A 10,247-nucleotide genomic window follows, 5' to 3' on the forward strand; every position below is an offset into this window, starting at 1 on the left:
TTATATTTAAATAAGCTACATGAAGTTCTTCTTTTAGTATAACAACTGCAAGACAGGGGAGTTGAACTTACGATATTTTTTTTAAAAAAAAAGGTCGTGTCAATTGACATTGAGCTAAGTTGGGAGCTTTACAAAATTCTTAGTGGTAGGAGTAGTGTGGTAGATGATTTAATTAGGGGGATGTATAAGGAAAACTCAAAATATATGGTATTTAATTGGATTTATATATATATATGGTTTTCTTAAGTTAAGATTATTGCTCTTTAATAATTGTAATTTGTAGGTAATGACATTAATTATCTGATTTGCTAAAGAAATTCATTTAATTAATTACATAGATTTAAAAAAAAAAAAAAAAAAAAAAAAAAAATTTTGTGTGTGTGTGTGTGTTCACGGTTAAGATAGATAGCCTTTAATAATTGTAATTTGTAGGTAATGACATTAATTATCTGATTTGCTAAAGAAATTCATTTAATTAATTACATAGATTTAAAAAAAAAAAAAAAAAAAGAAAAAAAATGTTTTGTGTGTGTGTGTGTTCACGTTGATGATAGATAGCCTTGGGCAATTGCCTATCTGTCAGCCTCTCTGTCTCTCTGTCTTCTTCCATTTCTTTATTTCCATACCACTGTGTTTCTTCACAACACTTCCCCTTCTTCTTATTTAGCCTTCTTCTTCTCTTCCTCTCCACCATTTTTCTCCTTTACTCTACTTCTAATTACTTCAATTTCTTTCTCGAATTTCATTCAACTTGCTGTTTTGTTCGATTCCGCTGCAAATCGCACACTATGACCATGATGAGCACCACCACCAACAGTAATAATAACAATGCAGGTTTGTTCGGCGACACGACGTTGACGAAGGTGTTCGTCGGGGGATTAGCTTGGGAAACTCCTAAGGAAGCCATGAGAGATCACTTCGAGAAGTTTGGAGAGATTCTCGAAGCGGTTATCATCTCCGATAAACTCACCGGCAGATCCAAGGGCTATGGATTCGTAAGTGATGAAATTAGGGATTTTTTTTTGTATTTGATTGATCGATCGATTGATTGAGGCTTTTTATTTTTAGGTTACATTCAAAGACGCGGAATCCGCGAAGAAAGCTTGTGAGGATTCGGCTCCGATCATCAATGGCCGTCGAGCTAACTGTAATCTAGCTTCGCTTGGAGCTCGGCGCGGCGGCTCTAGGTCGGCTTCTGCTACTCCTCCGCAAGCTCCTCAACCAGGTTAACTTCCGATCATAAATGACATTTTCGTAATTTTGTTTGAAAGAAATTAGAACGGTGGAGATCTGAATTTGATTTGTGATCTTTTGAAGGATCCAACGGTGGAGGACCGAGGACGACGTCAGCAACGGCAACACCCGGAAATCACGTGCAGTGGTATTACCCGGCGGGGACTCATCCGACGCCGTTTCATCATCAGCCTCATCAGCCCGTCCCTTTCTATGGGTATGTATACCTTAAGATCCCATGTTCTCTTCCGTATTCTAATATTGCCCATGTGAATTAATGTAAATTTCATTTTCTTTTAGATATTCCCCAAGCCCCACCTACATTGCCACCGATATCAGTTACAACCACGTAAGCCATCCCTTTATTCCTTCATTTTGATTTTAATCTTTTGAGCTTATGTTAAATTAATAAGACATAAGTTTTTCACATTAACCAATGATTCGATTTTTTTAGTTTTAACATTATGGTGAAACGGCGACGTTTTTTGTGATCAACAGAAACTGGGGTATATGAACGGGCATTACACACAGATGTATCCGGGGCAGGCTATGGTTGGGGCGAACACATTGATGCCAATGTACCCGCTGTATCATTACCATCAATCACACGCGATGGGGATGCCAGCCCACATTTTCCCTCCTAGTCCCACGACAGCGGGCCCGTTCGCCGCGGTCCCACCCTCTTCCATTATGTCCAAACCGGCCTCCGTTGGTCCCAACCCAGGTCCGTTTTATTGTAATTCATCAACTTAAATTTTTAGATTTATTGAAAATTCAACATCTTTTAGAGAAGTTGTGCATTCAAAATCTTTATGATAGATTTTTTAGTTACCTAGGGTGTTTAGGCCCTCAATTAACCATTATAGTTTACCAAATGTTTGTGTCTTCTGTTATTGTTATTGAAATTCTTACACTTAAATACAGTAAAAATATTTGAAAAATTCTGATTAAAATAGTTTATATTCCAAATACAAATAATTATAACTACAAATAGTGTCTATAATAACTAACTTAACAGTGGAAAGAAGACGATTGTATTCTGATGACGGGACTGGAATAGAACAACGGCTGGCCTTTGCCCATTGTTTTGCTTTTGCATGTCCTAAAAACACAAAAAATGGTCAATAGTCAAACGTTATTTACAAGAAGGAAAGAAAAAAAAAAAAAAACAGATCAGAGTCGTCCTTCACGTGAAAGGGTGATTTTAGTAAAAGCGTCTCCTCCCCCAGTGCCAACTGGCTTACTGGGTCCCACGTGGCCAGCTTGATTCGCCGGTCGTGCGCTGGTCTTGCTGTCCCTTTCCAGTTGTTAATAATTCTTAACTTGAAGGACTCTTTTGCAAAATCAACTACTTTTCTTATTGCTAAATGCTATGCCAAAATATTTATAAATATATTAAAATGTCCCTATTTATTAGTAGTAGATATTGATAGGCGTTGATAGACATTGATAGACTAATTTCCAATAGATACGGATAGACATCTAGTGATAGATACTGTGATATTTTACTATATTTATAAATATTTTCAATAGTTTAATATTTAAAACAAATTTCCTGATTTTTTATTCTTTTTAGAGATGAAAACTAAATATATATATATATTGTAAAATAACAAGTTAGAATTTTAAAAAAATTAAAGAGGCGTTTGGGGTAAAGAATTGTTATTACAATCCTAGGTTATTATATTTGGGTTATAATAGTTTATGTGTAGGATGTGAATTATATTAGTTTGGATTATAATAGTACATTGTTTAGGTGTAAACTATTTTCTTCGCAAACTAAAATAGTAAACACGGTAACAAAGAATAAAAAATAATGAATGTAAAATAGCAAAAACTATAACAGATAGTAAATACTATAGCAAAGATTTTAAATAATGTTGACTGAAACTAATTAGGAACTACAAAATAATATATATTGCAACAGAAAGTGATTATTATAGTTTTAGAATAACCTCCAAACACATTGTAAATAATTATCAAAAATAAAATTGGGTGCAGCTTGCAGTCCAATAAAAATGTACTATGTAACAATATATTTTATTATATTTTATTTTTAGTGAGTTAAGAAAAGGGGAGTATTGGATTAGGCCACCCTTCTCCAAATATGTGTTTAATAGTCCTTTTTCTAGAGCATATTTATTGTATTATCATCATTTTTTTAGAAGAAAAAAAAAAAAAAAAAAAACTTGTCGGGATCTTCACACATTTTTAAAGCATAAATGTTAAACCCCATGTTTGTTAATATGATGTATTGGTGAAGTAAATGAAGTTGTGAATTTGATTTAGAAGGATGATCATTAAACTGATATTACAAAGAAACAGTTTGCTTGGTTGTGGAATAATAGGTACAGTTGGAGGAGGATGCAGGGGATGATGATGATAATGATGATGGTAAAAGATGAGCACAGAAGAATTGATATAAAAAGAAGGGGCCAGGCAGGATAAGAGGGACTCTATTTTTTTTTTTTTTTTTTTTTTTTTTTTTTAAAAAAAATTAATCTGAACATCTCATTCTCTTAGTACATGGCAGGCAAGGGGAAAAAAAGAAAAAAAGAAAAAAAGAAAAAATAACAGAGACAATGTGAAGCTGGTTGGGGGGCTGCTCAGAGCTACATTATTTTTAGGCTGATCTGTTGTAGCTCTTTATTTATTTCTTTCTTCTTTTAATTATAAAACTAATTTTATTGTTTTTTTTTTTCACTTCCCGTCATTTCTTCTTCTAACAAATACTACTTTGATCTTTGAACTTAAGACTATTCGATATTTAATCAATTTTATTCTGATAATCAAAATGTGGATAACATATTGGTATATTGACTATTTAAATAGGCTAATTAAAGTAATCTATATAATTAAATATGCCCATAAATTATTATAGAGTTTTATTAAGTGGATATCAAATAATTCTTTTGGATGGGGTCTAGGGAAAGTTTATAAATAGGATGTAAGGGTTTCTCCATTTGGTAAACATATTTTGTTCTTCTACTTCTCATTTCACGGATAGAATTTAGGATTTTAATGTGTTTAGTTGAGGAAGATCTTACCCTGAATATTGACTTGTAGTTTCAAGTTTGATTGTTAAACAATTCAATATGCATAAATATAGTATTATTACTATAGTTTAATATCATTACTCCAACAAATTATATTCAAACTAGGATTGATTTTGGCCCCTTAAAAATATATGAATGAATAATGTGGACATTATTTAGAATATCAAGAACAAAATGAATAAAAATTGAAAATAAAAAGATCAAAACGAAGAATTTAAAAATAGAGGGAATAAAAATGAAAAATATAGGGACTAAAGGAGTAATTAAATGGAAATAAAAGGGTCAGAAACAGAATCAGGGGCAGGGTATGAAAATGTATGGTGTTGTGTTCAGGATGCTGCTTTTAGTGAATGGCCAGCTTAACCTCCAACTTTAATGTTTCTCTTTTTGCATAAAGACCCTTCATTTCTCTCTGCTCAATCAGCCTTCTTTTAGAATAATTAGAGGAAGAAAAAAAACTGAAACTAAAAGCAATGGCATAGCCCATGGGATTAGAAAAATATGATAATACGAAAATAAGATATCAAACTATTTAAAAAAATAATAAAAAATACTGATAGATACTGATATATATATAAGAATATAATATGAGTTGATGAAGTCGTTCATGTCATTTAAAAATCATGACATGTCGACTAGGATCCTCCAATTACATAAGGTATCTATGTCCTAACTCTAGTCTTTGTATTAAGAAAAATGATTTTTTTATTATGCAATTTTCTTTTCGTTATGACAAGTTCTTATGAGGCTCAAATCTACATTTTTTTTTTCCTGAAATATTATCAGAAACAGTTGTGGATGGATACAAGATTAATTAAAACATGGTTTCGAGAAAGAGCCTAAAGCATGTTGGACTAAAAACAGAAATAATTTGACTATGAAATAGATATATATCATACAAAAAATGACACGTGCATTACTATAATAGCAATAGCAATTAGGCAATAGGTATATAGTGATACCAAACCGAGCATAGCTCAATTGGCATCCAAGTGTAATAAAAATTACGAGATCCATAGTTTAAATTCCCCTACCCCTAATTGTACTAAAAAGAAAAGGTATATAGTGATATGATGTAAACTTAATTAGTAGCTAGCTATTTTCATATTTACGAATTTGAATTATAGCTTAAACTATTCGACTCAACTTTGAAAATGACTGTAGGGAAAGTTTTGATATATATATTCGACCAAAGTTCATGAAATTTTCTCGGAATTCATTTAATATCATTAGATTCGACTAAGAAAAGGTTTGTTTTTTTTTTTTTCAATCTTAAATCTTTAGCTTCTAAAATTCAAATTTCCTTAAAAAATTGGTTGAAAAAAAAATCTAACCAGAAAAAGAAAACCTCTCAAACTTGGTCTAAAAGCAAAATAACTTACATAAATCACAATTTTTAGGAATACAAGTTGATTCAAACAATAAATTCATAGATTTCATTCAATTGGATGAGAATGAAGGAGAGAAACTTTTGTTCACACGAGATTTTTTTGAAGAAAAGCATTTCTTGGAATTGAGCTGATATTTATGTTAATTTATATGGATGTGATTCGATCTTTACTATTTGATCATCCGATTCTCTGGAAGCGGTGGGCTAAGATATTCTTGAAGTTGAAGTCTTAAAAGAACGCTTGTATCTTCAAATGACTTTAGTCTTCAAGTATCATCTAGGCTTCAGGAGCTTGGGAGTCTTCTAATAATTTCGTTCTTCAGAATTTGAGAGCTTGGGAGTTTTCAACACACGATCTGGTTGATACAACTCTACTATATGGAATCATATAAGAAGGCTAACGATCAACCAAATGTCTTGACCATCATGATAATAATCAGGCTGTAATGACCAAATGTCTTATATGTATGGTGTCCAATTAATCTAAAGAAAAAAAAAGAATAATTAGACACCCAAAAAAGTATGTAATATTCATTTGAATATTCATTTGTTACCTGATTGTGCATCAGTCGATCAAATATTTGTCCATACATTAGCAACATATTTGCTGACCGTTCAGAGGTAGCTAATACACCACTCCATCTAAAATTTTTTAAAAAATACAATTAATTTATTTTATTGCATAAAATGATAACAGAATGAATATATAAATAAAATAATACCTAACACTGAGTTGACGATGATCTGGGGCCTGTAACTGGACTTGTGGTGCTATAATGTTAAATATTGGGCATTAGTAGCCCGACATAGTTCTCTATAAAGTCATGCAAGACATGCACCACCCCACGAGTACTTACCAGCATGCTCAAAATCAGCCAGTAGTGGAAGAAACATACTAGAGTGTTCGACTTGTTAATGGACAAAAGTCCTCTAATAAGCTGCATAATGTAGCTCATGTCTACCTCTATACGCTAATATCGATGGCATGGGGAGACAACTCTAGAAATTGGGGTGCTAACCATGAGATACTCAATCTTAAGCCTTTCAAATCATCTGGTCGAATGCCCAAAAGATTGTCACAAACAGCTTTTCAATCATATTGCAATGAACCTGCCACAGGTTTTCCGTCCACTGGTAATCCAAACTAAATTGCAACATCCTGCAACATAATTGTACATTCCCCACAAGGCATGTGAAATATGTAGGTTTCTGGTCTCCAACGCTATATTAAAGCAGTAATGAGGTGTTAACCCAGATGGATAAATTCAATCAATGCAACTCCAAGAAAACCAATCTGTTGCACGTAAGACATAATATGTAATATCTAAGTCCTCACAGGATTCCTTAGTTTGAGAGGAGAATTTGCAATTAAAAGCCTTGAAGGGAAAAGACTGGCTAAGTACCTAAACGATACCTTTGAGGAAGGAAAGATTTCTAAGTGTTGGAAGCATAAAAGGATTAGGGTAAAAAATTTGACTAAGTGTCCAAACTATGCTATAAGAATAAGAGTCGAATTCATAGCATAGGGAAGAATAAGGAATGTTGCCTAAAATAGTTGGTAAATTTGTAGCATAGTAAGTAAGGTCATAATATAATAGTATAAATTTGAAGCATAGACTAAGAGGTCCAACTCATAACATAGGAACACTATCTTGGGCGCATAGTGTTAGACTCATGGAGTAAGTTGGGCACATAGAATACCTCCAAGTAACTTTAGTTGAACAACTTGGATGCATAAAAAAGCTACCTTGGACATGTGGAAGACATCTTGGAAGCTAAGCTATGAGATTGAGGGAAACTTTGCTATGAGAAAAAAGAGCTATGTTATGGCTATGAGAATAAGGAACTATGCTATGAACTTTAAGGAACTCCAAGTTGTTCTAGGAAAATGAATAATTTGAAGGAACTCTTATACAAGAGTACCTATGAGCGGAAGCAGGTCTTTCCAATTCATTGTGACAGAATTTCCACATATACATTCAAACATACAGATATGCATTAATAACGCTAAATTGCTGGCATGCTTAAAGGATCAATAAATAAGAGACTGAGAGAACATACCAGTTGAAGACTTTTTCACTTGAAATTTCGCTCCCTCCACGAACAACCTCTTGCTCTCGCTAGACCAGCAAGTAATCGTCCAACAACATCCCAGTCGTCTACACGAACAATCTCGCGCGAATATAAGGAAACGAGGATGACATCACCACTCGGAGCCCTTAGTATTCTCAGAGTTAGAATCCAAAGGGTGGGCTTTGTTCGGATTTGGTAGAGGGAAGGAGAAAAAGAGATCGTATACAATGATCAAGCAAGTGGGAGAAAGACTCGTCTATCGTATAGACAAAATGCTTGATCATTTAGGTAAAGTATACGATCGTGTAGGAAAAGCTAAGCGTTCGTTTATACAATCGTTTAGTAAAGCTTGAGTGCTAAATGATCGTTTAGTAAAAGATAAGCGATGGTTTAGTAAGTAGCGACGCAGGTGTAAGCGATCGTTCAACACTATCGCATAGGCTCAGGATAAGCGATCGTTTAGTAAGTAGCGTGTGTGGGTGTAAGCGATTGTTCAACACTATTGTATAGGTCTGATTTACTAAGCGATGACTATCACTAGAATTGGAACACACTGTGAGCTATTTAAGCATCTCAGAATGATTCTTCATCTTACTCATCGGTTACGAAAACAGAAGAGACGTCGACCAATTATCCCATAACTGTCCAATTAATAAATAATAAATATAATCATATTATATTCATAACCTATGATTTAATATCATATATTAACCATAGTATTTTTCCTCCACTAGATATAAATCATATTTATATCCAATTTCCTCCAAATTAATATATCTCATACATAAAGTCAATTATATCATATATAATTAACTAGTTCAATTATATCATATATAATAAAACTCCCTCTTGACAATTTGAACATTTCAAACTGACCTAAAAACTTATTCTCAACTTGTATCCAAGCTACCAAGGGGACCTTATGGACCTATGGCTCAAAGCTCCAACGGTACGTGAATAACTAACTAAACTCTTTAGCCACGATATCCACCATCTGTTAATTGCCAGACATTCCACTAAAGACCGACAACTGAACTCTTCTTACCACAGATATATTTCTATGTCCATCGGATATAACTAATTATCAGTATGATGACCCTTCACAGATGCTCGTATGTACAGCTGGGCTAGTTTATTGTTTTGCTTTTGTAGTTACATCTTACTTCTTAAGTACCACTGATCCCTCTTATGAACAATACAACATAGTCCTACTATGTGTGAACACTTCATAAGAAGATGTGTGGCGCCATATTGTTCAAGCCCCGGGATCAACCCTTAAGGGAGCAATCTATCTACTTACCTCTGTTTTAGGGAAGGAGTGAACTCCACCTTGTGTAGCTGAGTTACCAGCTCCAAAATCAAACGAATCTCCAAAGTGGTAGGTTTGAGTCGGCGCTCTAGCCACTTGCACCCAAGCAAATTAAAGAACCGCCCTCAATGGCAGGAGTTCCCAACTCACTCAGGATTGAGGTCATGTTACCTATGGTCATCCTAGTGAAGTGAAGTCTCTGTCATGAACGGGGTTATATGACAAGAAGTTAACACTTATTGGTCAGGTCTTATACAAACTCTTTGTATAGGATGCCCCCGCTCGCATGTCCCCTACACGAATGATCAGGATCAGACCATCTGTGACAAGTCACAACACTTGTAACTATGCCACAAAGCGGGCCGCATCCGTAGCGTTACCAGGATAAGGTTTCCTTCTTATATTCATATACTATAGACCATTTTGATTGTCACTTAAGACATGATCTACTTGTATGTCACCACATACATGCTTAAGTTACATAATGACAACTAGGGATTTTAAGTTTATTGGTTTGTGGTAAAGCAAATAAAACATCCAAATGTGCAAAGTCAAGAAGTGAAGTAAATATCATATATTATACATCACAAGCGTTCGTACAAATTGTTTACAAACTACAGGACACGAGACTTTAGGGCATCAACCCCAACGTAATTGACTAAGTACTAAGGATATGAGAAGTAGGGGCTACACCTTGGATAAGATATTTCAAGTGGAACATATTATGGAAAGAGAAGGAATACTTGAGTGCATACTAGGATAAGATTAGACATGTTGGACGCATACTAGGGGAACTTGGACGCATAGAAGGATCTTTTTGGGATTCCTAGGGTTACGTGAACGCATAGGAAAGAATTTGGTTAAGTATGGGAGGATCGTGCATTAAACTATGCATAACCAAGTAGAAGCTCTAAAGTTGGATGCATAGTCCTTAAAAGGTGGACACATAGGGCAACTTAGGGTGAGAATTGGAAAAGTGTTGGACAACATAAGACACAAGTGAAGAAACGTTAGGGAAAAATTGGAGGTTGTGCATATAGGGAATAAAATAGGCACATGTTGGAAAATTTTGAACATTTAGGACACAATCAAGGGAACCATGCTATGAGAAGGAAGTTAGATCCAAGAAGGAAAAAATGGAAGAGTTGAATGCATGGAAGAGGAGACCATACATCTAACAAGGGGT

General features: G+C 34.3%; 1 protein-coding gene across 2 annotated transcripts; it reads left to right on the plus strand.

The window, feature by feature from the left end:
* Nucleotides 1-556: 556 nt before the first annotated feature.
* LOC120081284 (probable RNA-binding protein ARP1) lies at nt 557-3,936 on the plus strand. Of its 2 annotated transcripts, none has more exons than XM_039036021.1 (6): nt 557-995; nt 1,069-1,225; nt 1,318-1,450; nt 1,534-1,582; nt 1,732-1,957; nt 3,582-3,936. In XM_039036021.1, exons 1-6 carry the CDS (start codon nt 789-791, stop codon nt 3,608-3,610), a joined length of 801 nt encoding a protein of 266 aa, XP_038891949.1. In that variant the 5' UTR covers nt 557-788; the 3' UTR covers nt 3,611-3,936. The 2 variants fall into 2 exon arrangements, with proteins under 2 accessions (XP_038891949.1, XP_038891950.1); XM_039036022.1 differs by having other exon boundaries at nt 559-995; nt 3,559-3,936.
* Nucleotides 3,937-10,247: the final 6,311 nt, after the last annotated feature.

This window comes from Benincasa hispida, chromosome 7 (genome assembly GCF_009727055.1).
Source record: "Benincasa hispida cultivar B227 chromosome 7, ASM972705v1, whole genome shotgun sequence".
Taxonomy (NCBI): domain Eukaryota; kingdom Viridiplantae; phylum Streptophyta; class Magnoliopsida; order Cucurbitales; family Cucurbitaceae; genus Benincasa; species Benincasa hispida.